The following is a 27559-nucleotide window of genomic DNA, read 5'->3' as shown; positions in this document are numbered from 1 at the left end:
TTCATTTATACTGAGATGAAAAAGTCCAATAAAATAATGAGTGAACGTCTAAAAATGACAAGTAGCAAAAATACTGATATTTTATAAACAAATAAAAAAAATTTTAAAAAAATTAAGCTTTTCAAAATTTTGTGAAATAGCCTGAAAACAATGAGAAAATAAAATAGAAAAATAATATTATATTAAATATATTAAAAAAAATATTTTCTCAAATTACTTTTATTTATTATTCAAAAGAATGAATGAAGATAATGAATTACCTCAAAATCAATTAATACATTTCTTAGAAATCTGAGGATTTTTTTAAATGAGACACTTTTTCAAAATTATCTCAAAGTGATGATTTTATGTGAAAGTTTGAATCATTATTTTATTTCATTGCGGTGGCACTAATGGACTTCCATACAGAACAAAATGCAGTGAATTTCTCAAAATAATGAAATAAAATAAGAAATAAAATAAGTATTTGCATAACTTCTCAAATGATGAGAAATAATGATAATTCTTGTAAATACTGACACAATGTCAAATAACAAACCTACACTTCAAGCCAATGACAGTTTCATTAATATGATTAGTTTTCTCAAATTAATTTGAAAAAAACTAGTAATTATATTTATAAAGACAATTATCTTTTTTAATTAATATCTAAAAAAAACTTTTCAAAATTTGATTTTTTTGTCAAAATAATTAGATTCTTAATAGAAATATATTCTTAAATGATGATGGAACAAAAAATGTGCGAAAATGCAGAGAAATGTCCAGAAAAACTGAGGAAATAAATAAATAATATATGAAAATAACGTCCTAATTTTCAGATTTTCTGTCGATACAGGATCAAGTTTTTTCCATCGCTGGGGTTTAACTGCACATTTTACAGATTCTGAAGCCGACCTTTGGATTCTGAGCTGAATCCAGTTGAAGCCAATTGAATTCAACTGAGTCCAAATAAATCAAGTTGAATTCAGTGGAATCCAGATGAATCCAGTTTAATTCAGATGAACCTAATTGGATCAAGTTGAATCCAATTGAATCTGGTTGAATCCAATCAAATCAAGTTGAATCCAGATTAATGCAGTTGAATCTAGATGAATCCAGGTAAATTCAGATGAATCCAAATAAATCCAGTTGAATCCAGCTGTGTCTTTGTGAATTCATCGTCTGAACAAACGTTTTGAGAGCCTGAATTCACCCTTTTTTTTTTTTTTTTTTTTTGCGTCCACGTCCTCGAACATCGACTGAATGAGTTTCAACGCCGTCAGTGGAGTGTAAACAGAACCTTTAGATCAGAATAAGACGCCGACAACGAGAAGAGACGCTGGATCTGACGGCAGCGTTTCAGAAGCCAAGTGATGCCGGTCGGAGTTTGTTTTGTTTGTTTGTTTGTTTGTTTGTTGACATCCACGCTGTTGGAATGTGCAGGTACAGGCTGTTGGATTATTGTACAAAATATCTTCTCAGAAAAGACCAGTTTACTCACACTACAAAATATATCTATAAAAGAAGAAGATTAAGAAGAGTCCGAACACTGTGAATAACCATGTGATACTAAAAAACGGAAACGCGTCGGCCGTTTGCTTCGACATCGACGACAACAGGAGGAGGCGGAGTTTAGGGTCCGAACGCTCTGATTATGGCTAAAACACTCGGATTCTTCTCCGTTCTGCAGGAATGAAGTCAAACAGTGACAAATTACACCTCTCTACGGATTGTCATTTGCCGTTTCTCTTTTTTCATGTTTTTTTTTTCCTTTTCTGAAGGTTTGCAATTTAAAAAAAAAAAAAATGACCCAGGTTTGAAAACACGCAAAGAAAAAGCAAGTAAAACCCAAATCTCACATGAAACGATCCCAAAACTGCAACAGGAAGCAGGAGGTGATTATCACCGGAACGTCCAGGAGGAAAGTCCGCCTCTTCATCCAAGTCTCAGTTTGGTTCAAGACGCAGATTTTACTCAAATGTAAAAATCTGACGTTAAGACTGAGTTGAACCAACAACAGTTACTTCAATTATATCGCATCGGTCTTTAAAATGAGATTAAATCTGAGAATCATTAAATTTAAGCCTTTTTTTTTTTTCGAAACCCAAAACTCAAACGTTAAACTCATGGATGTTTAACTGTTGAAAGAATGAAGCAGAACAGAGGAAAGTCTCAAATACGACACATTTGTGTTTTGTTTAGTTATTAATTTTCTTTAATTTGGTCAGAAATCGTGTCTATATTAGTTAAGCCTCTTTACTTGAAACCCAAAACTCAAACGTTAAACTCACGGACGTTTAACTGTTAAAAGTAAAATAATGACATTATTTTGCTCTAAAAAAAACCAAATGAAGCAGAACACACAGGAAAGTCTCAAATATGACACATCTGTCTTTTATTTACTCATTAATTTACTTTAATTTGGTCAGAAATCATGTCTATATTAGTTAAATAAGACAGTTTTTTTGAAATAATGATATATTTTCTTAACGAAAATGGAAAAATGAGATTTAAACCTTCACTTTTTCCTTTAAATTCAGTTTCTTTCACTGCAATTTTACATGAAGAAACACTTCAATATTGATTCAACTCTTTTAAAATTGGTTTAGTTTTTCATTTTAATCCTGGTTTGAACTGAACTCTGTCGGTGAAACTCAGTCCAGATCTGCCCCTTTTCAGATCCTTAAACCTCACTGAAGATGTTAAATGTTTTTGTTTTTGTTGTCAGAGAATCGAGACCGACGTCAATCCTGAAACCAACTTAAAACTGAGATGAAAACGGTTCCTTTTTGCTCCTGATGGGACGTGTTGAATGTTTTTAAAGGTTTATAAAATCACAAACGTGCAAAGAAAAAAATAAAAAAAAAACAAACAGCCAAAGCAGCAGGATTTACAGAGCGTTCCTGTGCACATGTGACGAGTTGCGACAGATCTTTACGTGACTCAACCCAAACAGGAAAAAGTACTTTTGCAAGAGCGATTCGTCCGGGCGTCCCGTCGGTGCCGGGTCGATGGCAGTAGGTGGAGCACAGTGAGGATCAGGCCGGAGACAGAAGGACGGCGTGGTGGTGTCAACGGAGTTCATAAAGACAGGAGGTCTGCACGGGGGTCAAATCTGATTGGACCTCATCCTGTAGGCCTTAAACCAAACCTCTGATCGACTCCTGCCACACCACCTTCCCGTCCTTCCCTCCTCCTTTTCTTCATTTTTTTTTTTTTTTTTTTTTTACATTTTTTGCATATTTCTCTTGTGTCGTTACTTTAAACAGAGCTTCCCGTTTTGTAAAAAAAAAAAAAAAAAAAAAAAAAACACAAAGAAAGAACAAAAACAAAATCAGGACAGAAATAAAACATTCATTAATAACAAGTCAAACAAATCAGTTTTCATAAATTAAATAATTTACATGTGAACATTTCCAACAGATCTGACGTGTCGGTTGGTGGTGATTGGTCGACGTTTGGATGGAGGAGGTTCACTCACCGGATGCTATGATTATCAGCTGCATTGCAAATCAAAAGAAAACCCCCTCTTCCACTTCCTCCGCTTCGTCTTCGCCTGAGCAGTGCATCATGGGAGTCCCTCGGGTAGGGTGGATGGGGTGGGGGGGGACATGCAAACAGTGGGAGGGTCCCGCTTCTGTTCACAGCCGACCGACGCTTCGCTTTACGGCCTTACAGGGAATGACGGCGGTCGAATAAGGAGGATAAACCCGCGGCAGAAACACAGGGTTTTGGTCGGATTTGGGTCATTCCGAAGCCTCGAAGCGTCGGTGAAATCAAGTGGAATTTAACCAGCGACTGTAAATCCAACACACTGACCTGTGTCTGCAAACCACAGATGGTGTTCACCTTCCTGAACTAAAAATATGTTTCATACTAACACTTCTCATTGCACTTTCTCCGGTTATGTTTTAACCCAAGTTATTTTCCTCGTTGGGCGCTGGGAGGTGGATGCAGATGAGTTTTATTGACTGCTGGTACCAGCAGAACTGGGCTCCGACAGATACGAGCAAATATAGTCGCTTTTCCATTGACCCTCAAATTGTGCGAATATCACTTGTGCAAAAAAATTTACCTAATGGAAGAATGAAAATTTCACCTAAACTCTCGTTTTTTAATTAAAAGTTTTTGTGCTAGCAAGAGGTGGTTTTTCCAGACATAGCCCAATTTGTATACCACGCAAAACTCCAATGGAAAAACCTTTTTCCACAACTTGAGTCACATTTGTGAAAAAAAAAAAAAAAAAGAATGTTGTTGGACGTTACAACAAGCGAGGAAGAAGAGTTTTTTAAAAAACATGGTGCGGTATGTGTGGACACACCAGGAAACTGAATCATTTTTTAATTTAGTACGAGATAGAGGGCTAATATATAATAATAATAATAATAATAATAATAATAATAATAATAATAATAATAATAATAATGAATATATCTGTAAATCAACACCATATTTATGTTCATCACCATGTTTATGGAATGACTTCTCGTGTCATGTCGCAATAATAAATAAACAAATCATCGCATTTATGATTTAATGGAAAAACCGACATTCTGCACTTCTGTTTTTTTGACATTTAGTAAATATCGGTAAAGTTTTGCACAGATGTCCAATGGAAAAGCGACTTGTGATGCTTTTAATCTAATATAAGACCATTAAACAGGAGATAAAGTAGAGGTGTGTCTTTTTCTTTCATGGTTGAACTCCCTTTAATAGAATCTCAGAGTATATCCTTTCATGTATGGTTTGTACTTTTATTCAATTTCACTTCTATTTTTTAACATTTAGTAAATATCGGTAAAGTTTTGCGCGGATGTCCAATGGAAAAGCGACTAATGATGACTCAAAGATTAGCATTACCTAGCGGTCGGTGCTAATCCAGCTTGTTTTAGTCTCTACATCAGGATATTTGTTTGGGTATCGATCGGGGAAGTCAGATTAGGAGACGCGTTGAAACGGCAGCTTTGACACAGTGTCTGGTCTTTAAACTTCAGCAGCTCATGCTCAAGGGAACTAAAGCGGTCCCTCAACTCTAGAAACGCTGATATGAATCTGTGCGTATCTGTGGTTTGCAGAATCTACAGGAGCGTCAGTTTGTTCAGAAGAAACAGGTCGTGGAAATCTAGTGACTTTAGACGCTGGACGACTGTGACGAAGGTACGAGACGTCACTAGTACCCCCCACCCCACCCCCACCCCTCCCTCCCCAAGATGAAAACATGTAAAGAAACGTCAAAAAAAGAGAATTCACAGTTAGAAAACGCAAACCCAGACGTCAGCGCTATGGAGCGGCGGTAAATAAACCGACCAACCGGTGGGAAAGAGCGCACGTGAAACCGGATGAAGGCGGGACAAAAGGTTCAGAGTTCAGAGTCGTTTTTGCTTCGTTGCGGCCGTCGAGTCGCTCGGTCGGCAGGAAACAGCCGACGCCTCGGCTTCGTTGAGGTTTCAGGTCTATGGCAGAAGGTCCGGTTTTATAGCAGCAGCGACATGAAAGTCCATCGTTAGAATCATCGTAAGAGTAATAAGAACAAGAATAATAATAGTAATGGCCATCAGTTTAACAGACAAACACAGTCAGACAGAGCCGCCCTCGACCTCCTCTGGAACCCGGAGGACACCAGGAGGACGAGGACGTTTAGGTCCATGAAGAAGAAGAAGAAGAAGAGTAGGTCCAATGGAGAGAAGAAGAAGAAGGAGAAGAGGAAGAGGAAGAGGAGGAGGGATTGAACAGAAAGAAGCTGAGGTTTTGTTGGCGTCTACATTTGTAAAAAGTCGAAGCGGGAGGTAAAGTCGCCACCAGTCATGGACGTTGCCCCGCCCACTCCGCCTCCGTCCGAGGAGACGTCAGCTCTGATTCTTCTCAAGTTTCAACACGAACTGATTAATTATTTACAGCAGCACACGAACAAACCCGCACACGTCAAAGAAAAGTTCTCAAATGCTTCATCGTCAAGGTCTTTTTGCGCAATATCGTTTGATTCTCCCCCCCCCGTTTCCCCGAAAAAGTGTATAAACCTCGAAGACATCAGGTGGTGAGTAAACTGGCTTCTGTTCACTTGGGTGTTTTTTTTTTTTGTTTTGTTTTTGTTTTTTTTTCTGCGACTGAAAATGAAATTGGCAGGTCTGGTCTGAGGTATTTCCTGGTGGTCTTGGATGCATAAGTAGACATTTGCTCCCTGGGTAAAAGGGGTGGGGACGAGGCTCGGGGTCAGAGGTCAAGGGTCGGGGGGGTGAGTTGTTGAGGTGGAGGGAAAAGTGCTATAGGACACAGAGAGCTTATATACAAGCGAGCACAAAGAAAAGTTCCTCTCCTTTTTGAAGCTTTTTTTTCTCTCTTTCCAGTTCCAGTTTTCCATCGTTAGTGCTAATCTTTTAAGAAACTCCTCTTCGGTCTTTGTTTCTCGGGAAGAGATGTAAAAAAAACAAAAAACAAAAAACAACAACAACAACAAAAAAACAAGAAGAAATGCCAAATCAAACGGCTTCAGTAGTAAGAATTCAGGGAGTTATGTATTATTTTTGTTGTTAGAATCACAGGGCGTCGAGCGCTGCAGGAACAGAGCGTTAATACGACGATTTAACGTTTAAAACCAGTTCAAGTGATGTTTTTGATATGTCGCCTGTAAACCAGTATCTGGGCCGATTCTTTACCTTCAGTGAAAGGTTTTATGGTACCTCTAAAGTCGCGGAAAAAATAGTTAGACCATCAAAAGTCATCAAAAACAATGGTTATGCAATCACGTGCAAACTCTTGTGTGTATCATGTGACTAAAACAGACAGAAAAGAAAACACGGAATGTCTAAAAGCACTGTTTTTGTCAGTACAATGACACAGATATTGATGAAAGAACTGAAGTGATTTTGGTTTTTATCAAGAAAACATGTTAAATGAATAAATAATCAGCTCTGAAATTAAACTACAATGAGCTATTTTTGTTGTTATCATATTTGTCCAAACAAATGGACCTTCAGTTGGACCAGGCATTAAAATGAACAAGAAATGGAAGAAATTAAGGGGTGATCTAATAAATTTTTCTGTGACTGTGAGTATTTTATTACAGCTGTCGAACAGAGACATAAAAATCTGCATCTGGCGCTTTGGAAAATGTCGATTAAGCCTTAATTAACCCTTAAAGACCCAAACATCCACCGTCCACCAAAACCATCTACTGATCTAAACTGTTTAACACCTGTGGGTCCATTAATCCTATTGATTCATGCAAATAATTGGTGTAAAATACAGTTCTTCATCTTTTCATGGTCATCAGATATGACCCATTTGGACGTTCAGAGGCTCCTTAGTTACCATGGAAACACGGTCATCTTCTACAACATTGATTCACCAGTAAAACCTTTGGAGTTGGATCAATGACAGTGGATGGACACACTGGGTTTAAGTTCAGTTAATGAGAGATTTGACTGAAATAGTCACTTTTTCTTCAGTTTTCTCTGTTTTTTGATATAATAACCTTTAAATTTACTCTGAACTTTAATGAACATCTACATGATCAGTGAATTAAACATAAGAAAATACATGATTTTCACTGTTAGAAGTGAAGAAATTAGAAGTCGACCAAAACAGTTCTAGGTCTTTAAGGGTTAAAAATAATTTCACAAGTACTTAGTTGTAGAACCACCCTGGAAAGATGTACTTATGCAGGTTAGGTATCGCAAAGTGTCGCCATAGTAACAAGGACGCCTCTTTAAAACGTTTTTACTGTAAATGGAGGTGGAACTGCGACGCTGAGATGTTCCACGTTCTCGACCAGTGCAATGCTTTTCACTACGTGGACATGAACATACGATTCTAATGGCATCGCTAATATGGGTGGAGCTTTCCCTTTCTGTGGGTTGAGTTGACCAATCGGGTTAAACCGCCACGTCCGCCATCAAATCAAAAACCAAACGATTGAAAACTCGTGCCAGGTTTAACGACTCGTTCCTGCAGCGCTCTGTTGGAGTTCCACTTTTCACCCACAAACTGGATGAGGAGGACGAAGGAGGGGGAGGAGGAGTCTTTTTCCACGGAGCACCTTCCTCCTCCTCCTCCTCGTCTTCTCTTCGCCTCCTCCACACTCCATCTCCCAGAGTGCATTGCTGATTGTGAGGTGCTTCCGAGAGGAGGCGAAGAGATTCATCCTTTCAGAGTCTGGGAGCTCCTTCGCTGGGGTCGGAGGAGGAGGAGGAGGAGGAGGAAGAGGAGGTGTGGGACGAAGACGGACACTAAAGGGAAGTGTGTGTGTTGGCGTGCGATGGCGTTTTGCTCCGCCCACATCAGTTCTGCTGCAGGATCAGGTTCTCCAGCTCGTCGGCCGAGCGCAGCAGGAATGCGGCCGACTCCCGGTAGCCGGCGATCAGCTGACGCACGGCCGTGATCTCCGGTTGGCTGAGCTGGGTGGAGGCCCCGCCCCCTCCCGCGCCGCCGCCGCTCCGCCCCCCGAGGCTGCTATTGGCGGCGGAGGAGTTAGTGATGCTCACGGAGGAGAGGGACTTCATGCTGAGGTCTGTAGGCCCTGAAGTGGACGGAGAAGGACATGAAGAGGAGACAGAGACATGAGGTTAGGACTGACCTCAGACATGAACATCTGGAGCTATTTCACCATCAGAGCTTCTGTAGTTTAACCCAGAAAGGCCCAGTGGCACTGTTAAGGCAGTTTTTCTCTATATATAACATTTGTAAAGTGATTAAAGTGATTCATGACCATTTATTATATTATTATCCTCTGTATTTTACATTTTTTATATTTAATTTAGATGTTCATAAAAACTAAGAGGACATTCAAAGATTATATCAAACCAGAAAAAAAAACGACAAAAAAGTGACTTTTTCAGCAAAGATATGAATAAGTGAATGTAAAAACAAGTGTCTCTAATGAACCAACTCAAAAATAGTAACTAAAATACTTTAGCACATAAAGACCCAGAACCACTTTTGTGTCGACTTCCAAATGGATTTTTCTCTTTAAGTGGTTTATTATTATTTATTATAATATTATCCTCTGTATTTGGCATTTTTCAGTGTAAATACAGTATTTTCCTATTATTTCATTCACTGATCATGTAGATGTTCATAAAAGCTCAGAGTACATTCAATGGTTATTATATGAAAATAGAGAAAACTGAAGAAAAAACGACGTTTTGACGATAAAATGTCATTAACTGAACATAAACCCAGTGTGTCCATCCACTGTCATTGTTCCAACTCCATGGGTTTTACTGGTGAATCAATGTTGTAGAAGATGACGGTGTTTCCATGGTAACTACGGAGCCTCTATGACACCGAAATTATTACTGTTTTATTTTTCATTCTCATGACTGCTGTAGTTTCATTTTATTTCTACGTATATGTATACATGTTCATAACAATATTTGTATATTATTTTTATATACATATCATATCATCATACATATACATGAATGGGTGTGTGTGTGACTGTTTGTGTTGTATTGATTCATGTTCAGAATTCTGTTGGGTTTCTGTAAATTGGCTTAGAGCCCGGTTTCGACTGACTTGATATGTAAAGTGTCATGAGATAACTTTTGTTCTGATTTGGCGCTATACAAATAAAATTTGATTGATTGATGTTCATATGTACAGTATATTATTATTTACTTTGTTTACCTTTCATTATAAAATTTGAATACCAATAAAAATATTGTGCAAAAAACAAACAAAAAAAACCCATGGAGCCTCTGAACATCCAAATGGATCAAATCAGAGGACCATGAAAAGAAGATGAACTGTATTTTACACCAATGAATGTGATGTTTATGTTAAACCTGTTGAATTAAAGTCACATCTGAAACATTACATGGACCTGCCTGTATGTGTGCTTCATATTTGATCACAGTTATATTTTTTTGTATATTTTCTGTCAAATGTGTGTAAAATGACCAGTTTTTGTGCTTGTTTTATTTTCATTTGGCTCCGACGTTTCATTGTTGTGTTTTGGTTTGTGTTGTGGTTTCATTTGTGTTCGGACTCTCATAACCTTCCGTTCCGTCCTCACCATTGCTCTGAGCAGTGGTGCCGGTCGTCAGGGAGACGGGGTGTTGCATGGCGGCCCCCAGGCCCGGGTATCCACGGTAACCGTAGCTGAGTCCGGCTCCGTTGATGTAGAGCTGAGTGTCCTGGGAGGAGAAGGCGGAGGCAGCCAGCGAGTAGGCGGAGTGAGCGAGGGAGGGCGGGTCCCTCAGGCCGCCGCCCCCGCTGGACGGTTTGTCCAGAGAGATTTCATCCTGGTGGGGGGGGGGGTCAGATTATAAAAGTAAAGTAAGTCGTCCATAAGGTCAGAGGTCAGGTTCAGTCCTACTGGGAAACATTTTCATCCCAACTCTCCTTCAACCCAAAACTTTTCGCAGTTTCAACTTTTTTTGTCTGGAGACGTTTTTCTAATGTTGTCTCACATCTACATTTGGATTCATCAGCGTTTTAGTGGAAAGAAGAACGTCTCAGGTTTTGGAGAAGAGCTGCAGTAAAATTTAGTACATGAAATGGGAAACGTTGGGGATTCTGGAAGAATTAGGATGAAAACACAACTTTTCCACCGAAGGAACTATAACTTTACTCTGAATCTGAAAAACCTCAGTGAGTTTCCATCTAAATTACCAACTAAAAACTCTCTGTCAATCCTAAATACACACAAGTGCAGAAATAATCCAGGAAAGGAAAGAGATGGAACAACAGAAATAACAACAAAACAATAAAAATTAAAAAAAAAATCAACAAAATGAACAGAAATGAACAAAACTGAAGAAAATGAACAAAATAACAAACAAAATGAACAAAACACACTAAATAATCAAGAAAATGAATTAAATTACCAATAAAATGAACAAAGATGAACAATCTGAATTATTTCTGGATAATAAACTTGGATGTTATTTATTGAACACGATTAAAAAAAAAAAAAAAAACAGTCTGAAGTCAAAGTCTGATCTAAATACATTTTCCTGAACTTTGAGGCTAAAACCCAAACCACTCAGATTAACAGGAACTCATTTACCAGGTGAATATGTTCCTGGTAATAAAAGTTCCTGTGAATGTTGGTGGAAAAGGGGGTTTATATAAGAACCACCGCTGACCTGTTTATTTCATTAAAGGAAAAAAAAAACAAAAAAACATTTTCTTACATCATTTTTCATTCCAAACATCTAAAAAAACATTTTCATTTTTTTTCTTTTTACTTTTTTTTTTTGAGGAAAAAATAAGTAAATACATAAATAAATAACAAAATCCCAAACATTTTACTCCGTGTTTGAGTTGATTAGACTGAAACATTTCCATAAATAAATTCCAATAGAACAGAAGCCTCTGACAGGTTTACTTCAGTTTTCACTTTAGTCTCTGAAACCACGACCTTCCCGTATCAGTGTAATTGGTGTATTTATTGAATTTAACTGAACCCTGAGGACACAGTTGTATAGATGTATGATGTATAGACTGAAAACCCCGTCAGAACGTACGTGATAGGCTTCAAGGCGCATCCTCTTGGCGGCGTTGCGGGATTCGCTCTCGCAGGCAGCGGCCAAGATGTTCTCAGCCATGGCTGAGGTGAGGTGAGGAGGAGTAGGACGAGTCTGGAGACGATGAAGAACACAGACAGCGTTATTTCATCATCATCATCATCATCATCATCATCATCACCAAACAGAATATTAGTTCATTTAGACGTTTTAATCCAGAAAACATCATAAAACCTACATTTAATGTCCTACTGGGCCACTGATGTCTTTACTATTTGTGTTATTTTTTATCCTCATGTCTTTATTGTGAAGTAATCTTCGTGGTAAAAACTGAAAAAGTGGTGAAAACTTTGTCCAGTTTAATAGACGTGATATGAGACGTCACCACTGGGGGGCAGCAGAGCTCTAATCATCCACAGCAAACAGAGGAGAACGACTCCACATTTTACATTTAATGATGCTTATTCTGTAGAATTCAGGCTGTTTTTAATGATGAAACTAGTCAAGCTTTAACAATTAATATTTTCAACAAGAGGACCTAAATACAATATTTTATAAAACCTATAGTGGTGTCATAGTCATTTAATTTAGGTTCCACATTCAGCCCAACGTGCTCTAAAGTGGATCAGATCAGTAAAATAACAGAAGAACCGATAAATAATGACAACTACAAACTTTTATCTTTGATTTTAGTGAAAAAAAGTATAAATACATGTTAAAATGTCTATATTCATAAACTAAACTGTCCTTTCGCACAAAATGTTAATAACCTGAACATCCATGAACAACCTGAAATTTCTTCAGAAAAATAAATAAATTTGAACAATATTCTGTCGCAGTTCATTATTTACACATGTGAATTACAGTTTACAGATTATAGTGGATCTACAAATATACAACCTGAGTATCTGCAGGTTTGATTAGGATGAATTTATGACTTTAATACTTTAATACTATGACTTTAATGCTTCTCTTTGGTTAAATTTCATTCCTTCCATTCACATTAATACTACTCTGACAGGCCTCATATTTATTGTGTTGAGTCATTCTGAGCCATGTTTACATCCACTAACGTTCCATTTGTCCATGACTAACGTAGGTGTTACTGACGTCAAAGCTGCTAAAGCTCATACCTGAACCCCCACCCATGAATGACTGGAGTTACTATATACCAACATGCACAGAAATACACTAAAAAAAGACAAAACAAAATGCACTATAAGACAAAAACTTATGCTAAAATGCACATAAAATACAAAAAATGCACTAAAATATACTAAAATATGCAAAAATACAGAAAAAAAATACACTAAAATATTCAAAAACATGCAAAAAATGACAAAAAACACTTCAAAATACACTAAGATACACTAAAAAAGAAAACAAAATTCACTAAAAGACAAAACAATATGCTAAAATACACATAAAATACAAAAAAACTGTACTAAAATATGCAAAAATACAGAAAAAACAAACAAAAAATATACCAAAAATACAGTGATACACTAAAATATGCAAAAATACGCAAAAAAGGCTAAAATATACTAAAATACACAAATATGCACAAAAATATGCGAAAATACACAAAAAAAATCCCTAAAATATTTGTTGGAGGCGCTACTCATTCTGTCTACATTACAATAAATTAATCAACACTAATTCCACATTGGACTAATTTTGTACAAACATTTACATTGAAAATAAGTTCTCATCTTAAAATGGGAATTTTAAGATGTGTTTTTGTCCTCTGTACAGGACTAGAGTTTCACAGCTTTCCTTAAAAAAACAAAACAAAACAAATGTTGTCCACTGCAAAGAACATTCCATAAAATAAAGTTTTAAAAATGTATCTTAAAAACTGTTTCATTGTTGTTTCCATTAAGACAGTTATTAAATGTAAAAAAGGCCAAAACTTTTACTTTCCTGAATCTCAGGAGGATTAAAAAAACATTCATTGTGTCTGTGAGGTTTTTAAAAGCTTCGAGTGTCAGATTTAAGGATGAATGGTCAGTTTTAAGGAGAATTCAGGCTTTAATTTAGGTCAAACACATTAAAAACTGTTGAACATCCTGTACAATAATCTGAGTCATTTATTTACATAAAACTGGTTCAAACAGACTGAGAATGAAGCCAAAAACCATAAATATATGAACTTGTTTGTAAACTTGCTGCTGTGTTTTGTGTTGTTTTTGCCTCGTTCTGTTTGTTCGGTGAGCGTCGGTGGGGGGTGGGGGTGTTTACCTCCATGCCGTTCTTCTTCATGCGTCGGCAGGATTTGAGGTAGGTGCGGATGCGCTTGCGGGCGCGCTCTTGGAATTCTGGGAACTGTCTGCTGCAGGACTCGATGATGGCCTGGATCTTCTCCTTGGGCTGTTTGGAGATCGGGACCATCCGATCCAGGTTCTCGTCCACAAACAGACGTACAAACATCTGCGGGAAGACAAACATGACACAACAATCAACAACATGAACAAAAAAACAGACAAAATAATCAACAAAATGAACAAAATATGCAACAAAATACACAAAAACAAACAAAATCATCAACAAAATAATCAACAAAATTAACAAAAATGAATAAAATCTTCAGCAAAATGAACAAAATAATCTACAAAGTAATTTGTCTTTTTCACCATCCTCCATGAACAGCTGATCAGTCACATGACTTCAGTGTTTACATCTGAACTCAGACGGTGTTTCAATTGGAAAAAGTGAACATTTTTTGAGTTTTGCTGTTTCTATGAACGTATTCTAAAACATAGTAATAGTTATGGATATGAACCTAATCACATATTTAACCTTTAATCATCTGGAAACACATGAAACTTCATTAGTATGAAATATTTTTAATTTAATATTAATATTAAAGAATAAAATAAAATAAATGACATTTCACCTGTTTTCTCTGTTCAACTGTTTTTATTCAGGAAATGTGATTGATAAACGGTATTTATTTCTGTTGTTTTTATTTTGTGTTAAATACTGTGGAAGAACAGAAGCAGATCCATTATTTTCTTTTCATATTTTTATAAACAGTCGTATGTTTGGATTGAGCATTAATCTGTAAAACTCAATCAGTGTTTTATCGCCATTTATTTCGATCAGTTTTATTTTTATTGGATTTAATGTCAGTAAATTTAATTAAATGTGTATTTTACACATTTCTACTTAGCGTCAGCATTCTTCTTCTCTGTTCTACATGTTTTGATCATAAACTGAATCATTCGCCGATTACTGCCGCCGTCGTGTTCCCGACCATGAGCCGGCCCCTTTTTGGTTTCCATGGAGATGTCACATGACTTACATTGAAGGCCTTTAGTCTCTCGGGGTCGACGCCCTCGGTGTCGTTGATCTTGTCGTTGTCGTCGTGATCGTCGTGGTCATCGTCGTCGTCGTCGGGGGCCACCTGATTGCCATGGCGACCCATGGTCAGGTCCTCGGCGCCCAGGTCCATCTTGACGCTGTCATAGCTGCCACCGGAGCTGTACGGTGGCGACTGCACACACAAACACACAGAGGTTTACAACTGACCAATGAGGACAGAGACAACAAACGGCTGCAGTAAAACGCCACCACCACCGCCGCCGCTCTTTGTGTCTTTTTAGTGGCTTAAGTGGACATTGTTCCACACAAGTGGCCCTTAATAAAACACTAATTAAGAGTCTCATTAGGAGCTGAAAGCTTTCCAATAAAGAAGTCCTGCACCGTGAAGATTTAGGACCAAAGGGGATAAAAACAGAGGAAAATACAGGAAAACACACATCGACTGAGAATAATCTGATAAAACACAGACGGTATGAGCATCAGCAGACAGAACCTGTTCAAATACAGGAAAAAACATCTGATTTAACCTGAAAAATACAAGGAAAATAGGATCTAACAGTAGAAAAGCACTTTAAAATGGCAGCATCTGTACTTTTACTGAAACAGAGGCTGAAATCTGAACATGTTTGATCAAATGGAAAGTTCCGGGTCTTCATTCTGTGATAAAACACCAGCATCACAGAACTAAACACTGGGTCAAAGAGTCAGATTTACTCATGTATGCACACAGGAGAAAAAAAAAAAACACATGGATGTGTGAACTGAAAAGTCAATCCACAACGTTACAATCACTAAAAAGACAGGAAAAGACAGTGGAACTCTGGGATACGTTAAAATAAAACAATAGAAGAAGAAGAAGAAGAAGACGAAGAAGAAAAAGAAGAGCATGTTTAAAAGACGTGACGTCACCCATTGGTTGTTTTAAAGTTCGTGTTTTGTTTGTTTTGATCATCTATGTTGGGTTTTTGGACCCAGCAGTGACCATATTTGGACAAATGGGGTGGAGCTAAATAAGCTTGAGGGGTCAGAGGTCAACAGAGCATAGTTACTGAGAACTGATAAACAAATAAAACCAATGAGACCAGAAGGAATGATGGGAAAATGGCTGTTGTAGTGTTTCAGTGTAAGTCCACGGGAGTGGAGGGTTTATGGAGCAGCATCTTGTGGCCGTCAGAGGTATTACAACTATAACAGAATAAAACTCTGGACTCATTTTACAGCTGAAGTCCTGAACTGATGATAAATGCTGACATTTGGGGGAGGGGGGCTTCTCGTTCATACAGCCCCCATTGAGAAACACTGTCAAATAAATCTGACCTGGTTTTTGTTGTAACTGTTCTAAAAGGGAAGACCTAGGACACACTGGACAGACTATGTCTGTGGGCTGGACTGGGAGAGGAGCTAGAGGAGGAGTCTGGGGAGAGGGAAGTCTGGACATCCCTGCTTAGACTGTTGGCTCTGCGACAGATACTTTTATTCATTTAGACGATGTTTAAATGTGAATAAGAACGAAGGGACACAAACAAACAGATGAAAATGAAAAAGAAACACGTCCAACAAAAAGAATAAACCCATTTACCAACTGACACATGTACTGCAACTACCTGTGTACTGCATGTACCTGTGTACTGCATGTACCTGTGTACTGCAAGTATCTGTGTACTGCATGTACCTGTGTACTGCATGTACCTGTGTACTGCAAGTATCTGTGTACTGCAAGTACCTGTGTACTGCATGTACCCATGTACCATATATATTTGTGTACTGCGTGTACTGCATGTACTTATTTATGTACCTGTGTACTGCATGTACCTGTGTACTTGAATACTGCATGTACTTGTATACTGTGTGTACTGCGTCTCTCACCTTGCCGCTGTAGTCCCTGCCGTCACGGTCCAGTCGCAGCTCGTGGTTGTGTGTCTGTGTGTTGTGTGTCTGTGCGTTGTGTATCTGTGTGTTGTGCGTGTGCGTCAGAGGCAGGGCTGGGTGCGGCGCCAGCGGCGGTTTGGCGGCCAGCGGGTACTTCCTGCGCAGCTCCTCGGGGGCGTTGGGATGCAGAGCGCCCAGCAGTGCCGCCGCTGCTGCCGACACGGTGACGGGCAGGTGGGCGGCGGTCAGGGGGAGGCGCTGTGGGGGGGCGTCGCTCAGGTTGACCGGCTGCTGGTCCTCGGACGACGACGACGACGAGGTCGGCGTGCTGAAGTCCAGCGGGGCGGGGCCGCCGTTGCCGTTGACAACCTCCGCTTCCCTGACGATGGCGCCGTCCATCACAGCAGAGGAGGGAGGGGTCAGAGCGGGAAGGCCGTTCCCGCTGCCGCTCTCTGACGACGAATCATCTGCCAGAACAAAAAAACTCAAACTTTAACATGATACTCTGAAGTACTTCAACCCCATACTTATACTTCATCAGTGTGAGGTACAAATACTGACAAATACTGGACGTTTTCCTCGATTCAGGATTCTTCTGTTTGTTATTATTCATTGGTTTTTAATTCCAGTTTATCTTTAATCAGTTTTAATTTGGGTCAATGAACAATTTTTAGTTTAGTTTTAAGTTAATAAATTGAATAGTTTTTTATACTTTGTTACACAAATTTTAGTTTACAGAACAAACAAAAAAACAAACAAACAAATAAATAAACAAACAGACTACAACAGTTAGAGCGTTCAGGTTCAACCTTTAGCTGAAATATTCTCAGTACCTTTGCTTTTGTAATGGCAAAAAAGTGAAATTCAGGCTCTGGGAACAAATAAACCACCAGTTTCTTAAGATCTGACAAGTTTTCTAATATTTTTGCACACCACTGTATTACATTATTCTTGTTGTATTTCCAGTTTCATGTAATCTGTCTGTGAGTGTGTTTAACGTCCAGCAGATGGCGTGTTTCCTTCACCAATATGAGATTCTCTGAAACCTCAACTTCCTGCTTGGGCTCTGCTCAGTGATTCAGGATAACGCACTGCTTCATCTTTTGGAAATGTGATAAAATAACTGCGTTTTGGGAGATGGTGTGTGGAGCACTACAACAAATAATGGGGTATGAGATTCCAATGGGGGGGGTGGGGGTGTAGGATTAAATAAGTTTATACTTCTTCCTACTCCTTTTCGACCATGCAAAATTCAAACCTGTACGTACTTTGGTTCAAAGTGATTTTTATTACATAGTCACAGAAAAGCAAAATACAGTCTTTTTTTGTTTTGTTTTTTAACTCAAACCCATGAACATTCCCACCCTGTTGCACCCAAAAAAAAAAAAAGTAAATAAATAAATGAATAAATAAGGAACACAGATATTAGTCACAGATTTGTATTAATAAAACTACTATGGAATAAGTGAAGGATAAACCTCTTTTATATGATTCAGAACAGGTTGCCAGGTACTGAAAAACTTATTGGCACATCCTCTTATAAAATATCTGACTTTTTCTAATGTTAAATGATGTAAAAGATCCAGAAACCAAGACTTAAATGTTAGAGGTTGTTTATCTTTCCATTTTACTACTATTAATCTACGAGCTAGAAGAGTGGTGACGTGTACGTACTTGAAGATAGATTCTGTTCATTTAACCGTTATTTTGTTTTGTTTTATTTTGTTTCTTTGCATGTTGGAAGTAAATAAACTAATAAAATAAAAAATAAAAAAAATAAAATGTGCTGTGATGGACTGTATTTGTGTAACTTGTCTGATGAAAATGCAGTGGGAAATGACTTATACTTGGTTAAGGTACTTTTAGCAGCAGCAAAAAAGCAATTACAAGGAACTGGGAAAGACAGAACCACCAACAAAGGACCAGTGGGTCACAGTTACTGAAGGAATATATACAATAGAAAAAATAACTCATAAACTGCGACTACAAGAAGCACAAATGGACAAAAAATAGAATAAATGGACTGATTACAGAACCAGGAACGGTGGAAAGACTGAAAAATGTGAATGTATTGTCATGTGGTGGACCCGAGCAAGGTTTGTTTGTTTTTTGTTGTTTTTGCTGATTATGTGTTTATAGAATTTCAATGAAAACTGAAGTGAACAAAAAAAAAAACACGATGCTTTGATTTCAAACTAAATAACATAATCTACAAACTAGATCTCAGTGAAAAATACACTCAGTAAAGTCATGATGATGATGATGATGATGAAGATGATGATGAAGATGATGATGCTGCTGCTGCTGCTAACGCGTTGGTCTTGTTTTCCGAGTGCCGTGCAGCTGCTGTGGAGGCTTTTGTTTCAGCTCCACAGAAACGTCTGTTTATTCGATTAACCCCGTCCAGACCGACTGCACAATAACACAACGCCCTGCATTATCACATAAGCCCCGCCCCCTCCTCACACCCACCACCGTCTTCATCATCATCATCATCATCATCATCATCATCATCATCATCATGGAGACCTTCCTCCTTGTCACGCTCTCACAGTGGACGTGGAAACAGCGCTTCATTATAAAAGCACAGAGTTTCTGCTTCAACACATGAACTCCTGAGTTAATGTGAAACATGTTCTCAGTGACGGAAGAACCCAGGAGAACAGGAGGAGAACAGGAGGAGAACAGGAGGAGAACACGAGGGGAACATGAGGAGAACACGAGGAGAACATGAGGAGAACACGAAGAGAACACAAGGAGAACATGAGAACACGAGGAGAACACGAGGAGAACATGAGGAGAACACGAAGTGAACACGAGGAGAACACGAGGAGAACATGAGGAGAACACGAGGAGAACATGAGGAGAACAGGAGGAGAACCCATCAGAACCTTCTAACTGTGTCCCTGAGCCCACATGTAACAGCGTGGTCCTCCAAATGGATAGATGGACAATACAGTAAAGGAAAGGATGGATGGATGGATGGATGGATGGATGGATGGATGGAAGGATGGATGGATGGATGGATGGATGGATGGATGGAAGGATGGATGGATGGATGGTGGTGTTCTCTGTGTGCTGAGGGTGTTTGTGTCCAGGCTGTGATTCTCTCTGTCCATGCGTTAATGCTTCACTGGTTCTTATACTTGGATCTAGAACGGACTGCACTGGTTTAGCTCCAGGTCCCAGAGCTCTGCTCCGACTCTTCCTTCCCCTCCTCTGTTTCCTCCTTCCCCTCCTCTGTTTCCTCCTCCTCCTCTGCTGTTTCCTCCTCCTCTTCCTCCTCTACTGTTTCCTCCTCCTCCTCCTCTACTGGTTCCTCCTCCTCCTCCTCTACTGTTTCCTCCTCCTCCTCCTCTACTGGTTCCTCCTCCTCCTCCTCTACTGGTTCCTCCTCCTCCTCCTCTACTGTTTCCTCCTCCTCCTCCTCTACTGGTTCCTCCTCCTCCTCCTCTACTGGTTCCTCCTCCTCCTCCTCTACTGGTTCCTCTTCCTGTCAGACCCATCATTTGTCTTTTTCTCTTTCTCCACTTCCTTCTTTATTCGTTTATAACTGCTTATACTGAACTCCAGCCTCAGACTGAAATGACCAACACATAACTCCACTCACAGACAGTTCAACATCCCTTTATTTGGCTAATGACATTCATTTTGTCTTCTGTTTATGTAATTATACTTTTCTTTTTTCTTTTGTTCAGACAAGGTATAGTTTTTAGATGTTCCCTGCTTGACAGTTTGGACTGTGACTCCAGTCTTCCTCAGAGGCGTCATGCGACATGCTGCTGACGTGTCATTTATCAGCTCGTCGGATGACGCCTCTGAGAAAGACTGGAGTCACAGTCCAAACTGTCAAGCAGGGAACATCTAAAAACTATACCTTGTCTGAACAAAAGAAAAAAAGAAAAGTATAACCCTTTATTTTTATTGTGTATAAGCTGGACGATCCAACAGAACCATCAGTGAATCCTTTGTGCGTCAGTATTTTTGTCACATCACCAGAGGATACGGTTCACAGACAGAAGCTCATTATTATGAAGGAAACCTCTTTGGATCAGACTCAAGAGGTTTACTCTACTATAAAGACCAGCCTTCAGTACATTATCCTTTAATTAACCCTTTCATGTATGAATTATTGACACCCAGAGACAATGGGACATGTCCAACTGGATTCACAGACACAACTGCACATGCATGGGCTGAATGGAGTCTAATGGTAAACACATTTTACATAAACAGTGGATTTATGACTGGTTTAATTCATCAGGAGCCACATTAATGACTTTATAATGTCATAAATTAACAGAGGCATTAATTATCAGGTAACCCATGAGGTAATTAAGGTATTACTATCCACACTATTAATTTGGATTAATTATCGCAAATATTGTGGTTTTAATTGTACAACATGCATGAAAGGGTTAAACTGGAGTCATCCCTGGGAAACTGGTTTATGAAGTTAACTTAGTTTTAGAGTTGAGTAGTTTATGGATTTAAGTTAAGAATGTTGAATGGTTTTGTAGTTTGGACGATGAAGACAGAAGACGATAAAACAGCAACAAACTGAGAAACTAAAAACATCACAAAAAATCCATGTATTATTTGTTCTTTTCATATTCAACTGAGAATCCACAAGCAGAAAACAAAAAAATTACTCATTATTTCATTATTCATGTACAAATCAAAAATTAAAAAAAAAAACAGTTGTTTTTCATTCTTTCGATTGTACGCACAAATTAAAAATTGGAAATAAGCAAACTGACCAAATGTGGGGTTTCATGTTGACATTCTGATATCTGATTTGGTTTGACCCGGAAGGTCCTGACTTGGTGTGTTGTTCTGGACAATTGTGGGTTTGCTAGTAATCTGCCTAATGCATTCTGTGATAATGGAGAATTTGGTGTTATTCAGAGGCAGCAAACGGGTTACTCTGAAGGAGAACGACACGACAACTGAAAAAATGGTCAGGATCGTCCAGGTATTGTTGTTTTGTCTAATAGAGTGTGTCCATGGTAGACAATCTAAGCAGAAGACACTTCACATAACACATAAAGAAGTCAGGAACTTCCAAATCAGATATCAAAAATGTCAACATGAAACCCCACATTTGGTCCATTTGCTTATTTCCATTTTTTAAATTTGTGCGTACAATCGAAAGAATGAAAAACTCGTTTTTGGATTTTTGATTTGTACATGAATAATGAAATTCCAGTTCTTTCAAACTGGAGTCTTTATTGGTCCTTCTGAACAACCCCAAAAATGCTTTTTTCCAAATATCAATTTCCATGTATGAGTTTCAATTTTGTATCATATTTGATCCATCAGGTCTCAGTGCTCAAATATTATCATTTTATAACAAACAAAACCATTACATAACACAAACATGTCTAACAAATTGGTAATTCCTTTTCAAAATTGCCAAAGTTCTTCCTCCTTCCTCATTAATGACAGTCTTGTAGTGTCACTGGAAAGGCCTCTGGTGAATGAACCCCCCCCCCCCCCCCCCCCCCCAGTGGATTATCTGTGTATTGCATGCATCTAATTGTTTACATCACGTTTTTCAAGAAAAAAAAATACCACACTGATCATGTAGAGGACTTCAAAACTCATGTATCAAATATGATACGTTTGGCGCTATAGGGTTAAAGACAGTTTGAACAGCACTAATCTGACCCAGACCACTTATGTGGTCCAAAATCTGGTATGAATCCGATATTTTGGAATGTGACTTCAGTCTGAACAGCCAGGTCGCATTTATCTGACCTTTACGTCATTGAAATGCAACAAACATCACAATTCTACTTCCCAGGAGGAGGAGCGACAGGAAAAAACAGATTTACTTCCATAAACACAGTGTGGCGTCTGCGTGGTCACGTATTCCATCAGGACCCCTTTAGTGCATGTGGGTCACTTCAGGGTCACATTCAGTTCAGACTCAAAACTGATACAAGTGGTATGTAATGTGGAATATGAACGAGCACACACAAAAAATCCAAATTGTGCATGAAGACCTGCTGTCTGAACGTAGTCTTAGTTGACTCAGTTCCAACCGTTCCAGCCCAATAATTTCTACTGAAATTAACTATTAATTATCGCTAACTTTGCAGCTTCTTGTGAGAAATGACTTGAAACTGCAGGAATCAAGGTGTAAATCAATAAATTAATCCTAAACTCGAGGAGTCACAAATTTTTGCCAGTATGGCCGTGAAACGGACATTAAATTCTGTTCTTAGTCTTAAATTGAACTTGTAGAAACCTGGTGGAACCCTGTATACTTCTGTCTTTCTTTCGGATCCCCATTAGCTGTACCATAGCTGCAGCTGTTCTTCCTGGGGTCCTTACAATAATCTTCACAACTAGTCAATGGAAATAACATACAACATAATCATGCAAAACTATTTTTCACATACAACATAACATAAAAGCCAATAAATAACAGACAAAATACACACACGACAGCTCCTTCAGGTCAGCAGCGGTATCGTTTATTTAGTACATATATTAAATTAGCCCAAGTATCAATCATTTATGGTCAATAGATGTTTCTTGACTGATTTCTTAAATTTCATTTTACAGTTTTCTTGTGTGATGTGTTCCGATAGTTTGTTCCATTCTTGCATAGCTCTATATTACCATTTGTTTCATTGCATTTGTTCTTGTTTGGGTCTGTGTAAAATTACCTCTGGTCGCCTGTCTGGTTGCATAGCTATGTCTATCTGAACTAAAACAAGCATTTTTGTACAAGATGGATGTTTTTTTTTTGTTCTAATAATACTTCTAAAGAAAACCAGTAGTGAATAAAGTAATCTTTTTTTAAAGAAAGCCAGTTCAAGTGGTAATGCATCGCAATATATTCCAACTGACAAGCACAGTGGATCTACAAATACACAAACCATTTAGTAACAGGCAGAATATTATTAATATTTTGGAGTTTGGAACCAAAATGAGACTGTTAATATCGTCAGTGTATTTTCTGCGCTTCTGAGACTTATCCCATGGGCCAGATTGGAACCTTTGTTCAACCTTTGTGTAATATGAACGACAAGCACAAAAAAAATCAGATTTCACCCAAAAATCTGAATTGTGCATTGAGACCTGCCGTGTGAACGTAGCACCATCATGACCACAAAAAATATGAGTTTTACACCTTACATCAGATCAGTCTGTGTGCGTCTTCCTGCATCATTAATCTGTTTCTTTATTAGGGGTGTTAGAAAATATCGGTTCTGCAATATATTGCGATATTTCATTTCCTAATACTGTATCGATATTAATAAGTACTGTATTGATATTTTTAGGTATTTATTTAACTGCAGATATGGCGGAGGTTCATTTTAGTTTTGTTTTTCTTTATTGTTTATATCTTATTTATTACTATTTAACAGTTTTATTAAATAATGGTTATTTGAAGCATCCTAAAAGCACTTTTTACGGTCTGAGAGGCAGATGGTAACATGATATATTATTGTATATTGTATTGTGATCCTAGTATCGTGATTTGTAACGTATCGCCAGATTCTTGTCAATACACAGCCCTATTCTTTATATATATATAATTTATTTCTAATTTATTATATACAGCGTTTGCTCTTGTGTTGCATTTCTTTTTTACTCTATTGTTATTGTATGTGTCATGCTGCTGCTAAACTCTAATTTCCCAGTTTGAGTTCAATAAAGTCCCTTTGTCTCTACTAAACATTGCACTATTGTCATATCTGCTGCAGTTGTATTCATTATGCACCTCCTCACCTCGACCGCTGCTATTGTAAATAGATTGAATTGCACCCTTTATATTATTCTATTATATTTTATTCTTTACACCTCTGCTATTTTCATCTATTTCTTTAAATTGCACAGTGTTTACCACAGTAGCAGTACCTCAGCTCTCTGTACGTTCTGTGTATCTACTGATTTCATAATAAGAAATTTTAGAATCTCAGGAACACTTTGACAGAATGATGTGACCAAATGCACCATGGGAAACGGTGCTGGCAGACAGAGGTCAAGGTCACAGATGAAAGTGCCCAGAGGTCAGTGAACCCCCCCCCCAAGTCTGTGCATCTGCACAGGTGGACGTGACGTGAGGACGAATCTGCCGCTGGATTTCCTCTGAAAACGTGGACGTGTTTGTACCGCGTCCTGTTTCTGTGAAAAACGTGTGGAAGTGAAAGGATGAAATAAAAACCTCCACGTGTTGGTTCGTCTGCCTCGGCCTCCCCTCCCCCTCTCGGTCCTCCCTCTTCCATCTCCACCCCCCCTCCCCTCCGAGCCATGACCCCCCTCCTCCATCCTCCTCCTCCTCTCCCCCTCCTGACCTCTTTCTTTCTTTCTGCCTGGCAGTACCTCCATCCCTCCTCTCTCCATGCAGAGGTTTGGGCTCCTCCCCCCCTGTGCGAATGACAGAGTCGATATCCCCCCCCACCCCCACCTCCCACCTCCCACCCCTCCCCTCCTCCTTCTACTCTTTAACCAGCCGCTGCTGCTTCTTCTTCTTCCACTCATGACTCACTCAAACTGCCTCCTCTTCCTCTTCTCTATTTTCCGATCATTTGAAGCCGTTTCTCTTTCACTTCATTCATCCTCTTCCGTCTCTTCCTGCTCATGGTAATGAATCTGTGTACATTTGTTCGTCTGCGAGGCCGCTGCGTTCACATCCCAATGCATTAAAGATACATGTGAAACAGCATCAATGAGATTTATCCCCATGATGCAGAAACACAACAAGGAAAAGGAAACGACTCTGGTGACCGGTCGCATTTATCATCTTTACACTAAGTTAAAATCACTTTAGGGATTTTGTTTTTCTGGTCACTATCTATAATGAGTTTTTCATATAATATATATAAAAAAGAAAAAGAATAAATAAAAATATAAAGCAAGAGGCGGGAGAGACATGAATGGAAGGTTATGCCATGTGTGACACTTAAGGATTTTTTTTTTCTTTTAACCCTTTCATGCACAAATTATGAGAACCTTAATCAAGAATTTTTCCCTGAGTGTTTTCATTTCTCTTTAAACATGCTAAAAACAATGTAACTGAAAAATTTCTTATGGAAAAAAAAGTAAATAAAAAAAAAAAAAAAATAGTAATAATTAAAAAAAAAAAAAATTCTCATGAACCTATTTTTCATGAAGTTGCACCATACATTTAATTTTTGAAGTGAAGAAACATGTATTTACTAATAAACTGCATGAAAACTATAACTTACGCTCAGGGGAGATCTACACAATGTTACCAATTCATGTCAGAAAAGAATTGTAGTGTCTTAAAACTTTAATAAAGATATGTGTAAAAAAATAAATAAATAAATAAAAAAATCCATGAATATACAAGAGAACAGCTGTAGAATAGCTGTCCACTGTAGTGACCAGTATACATGAAAGGGTTAAATTAGACATTTACATAAACATGTACTTAGACATAAGGAACCACACAGACACAATACTAAAAAAACAACAAAAAAACAAATTATACAACAAACCTACAAACCTATTAAACACAGAAAAAGAGAGAAAAAACCCACAAAAAAAAAAACACAACAACAAAAAACAACAACAACAAAATAAATAATATTACCAACTCATCTTTCCAATGCTCAGGGCTGATTAAGAGTTAATATAATGTAAATTAACAACAAATTTCTCCATCAAAAGGACACAGGAGACAGCAGGACACTCTTGTTGACAGTAAAGAAAAAAGGATTCCATTGTTGATAAAACTTATTCATTTGTCCACGAACAGAAAACATAATTTTTTAGGAATTTTTGTTGAGGCCTGTGTCTGTTTACTTCACAAATCAAACATAGTTCAACCTTTACAGAGAGAAACATCCTCGAAAAACAATAAACGTACAGTCTCTATCTCACTAACCAATCAAAGGATAAAAGAGGCGGGACTTAAGATATCGGCCCTGTCAACAATGATGGAGGTGGAAGTGACTGACAGCTGTGGTATTTATGATCAAACACTAAAGGATTAATATGAGAAAAGATCAAAGAAGACTCTATCCACTACCTGCATGAATCCACCATAGATCAGAGGATCATACAAACACATTCTTGCCTGAATTAAAAAATGATGATGATGACGTGTCCTCTTGGTGTCTTTAGTCTCAGTTTCCATCTTTAACCGTTTGTACACTGGAAAAAATCTAATATCACCAAGTGTATTTTTCTCATTTCTAGTCCAAATATCTCATCACACTTAAAAGAAGACGTAATTGCCTAAAGAGGAACTTTTCAGTGAGATATAAGAACTGATTTATAGACAATAGATCTGGAAAATCTTACCAAGATGATTTTTACTTGTTCCACTGACAGATTCAAGATTTTTTTTTTTGCTCAATTCAAGCAAAAAAAAATCTGCCAATGGAACAAGTGAAAATCATCTTGGTAAGATTTTCCAGATCTATTGTCTATAAATCAGTTCTTATATCTCACTGAAAAGTTCCTCTTCAGGTGATTATGTCTTATTTTAAGTGTGATGAGATATTTTAATTTTTTGCAGTGTAACATATTTGGCTTCTTGACTCTTCTTCTATCTTCATAAATCAACAACAGATTGGAAATTCAGACACTTTCACAATTTTACCTGAATTAAAAATGCTCAAACTTCTTTCTCTGAGCGAACAAAAAAAAAAAAAAACAACAACAGCATTTTAAAAATTATAACTTATACCACCCAGTAACGGACAAAGCAGTGATGTGGAAGTGACTCTGCTCGTAACCACAGCAACAATAAACACCCATCAGCATCCTCTGGAAGTCAGGTCATGGACACTTTTGGTGCAAAAACCATTAGAGGTGTAAATATTTTCTTAATCGTATTGACTAGGATAGTGTTGGCGTCCTTTGGAAGTGACCGTATTTGGGCGAAAGGGGCGGAGCTACAAGAGTGTGAGGGGTGACAGATGAGCTAATGC

At 38.2% G+C, this 27559-nt stretch overlaps 1 protein-coding gene across 1 annotated transcript in view; it reads right to left on the bottom strand.

The window, feature by feature from the left end:
* Positions 1–7552: 7552 nt before the first annotated feature.
* LOC115422146 (nucleolar protein 4-like) overlaps positions 7553–27559 on the bottom strand; it is a 65254-nt gene continuing 45247 nt past the window's right edge. The window contains exons 2-7 of the mRNA XM_030138246.1: positions 16638–17107; positions 14752–14943; positions 13689–13877; positions 11448–11561; positions 9992–10220; positions 7553–8494 (exon numbers count right to left, since the gene is read on the bottom strand). Coding sequence (XP_029994106.1) covers positions 8256–8494; positions 9992–10220; positions 11448–11561; positions 13689–13877; positions 14752–14943; positions 16638–17107 — 1433 coding nt within the window. The 3' untranslated portion in view covers positions 7553–8255. The remainder of the gene's footprint in view (positions 8495–9991; positions 10221–11447; positions 11562–13688; positions 13878–14751; positions 14944–16637; positions 17108–27559) is intronic.

The sequence above is a fragment of the Sphaeramia orbicularis genome, chromosome 7, assembly GCF_902148855.1.
Source record: "Sphaeramia orbicularis chromosome 7, fSphaOr1.1, whole genome shotgun sequence".
In the NCBI taxonomy this organism is placed as follows: domain Eukaryota; kingdom Metazoa; phylum Chordata; class Actinopteri; order Kurtiformes; family Apogonidae; genus Sphaeramia; species Sphaeramia orbicularis.
Note: the sequence above shows the minus strand (reverse complement) of the source record. Positions and strands in the feature narration are given on the sequence as shown.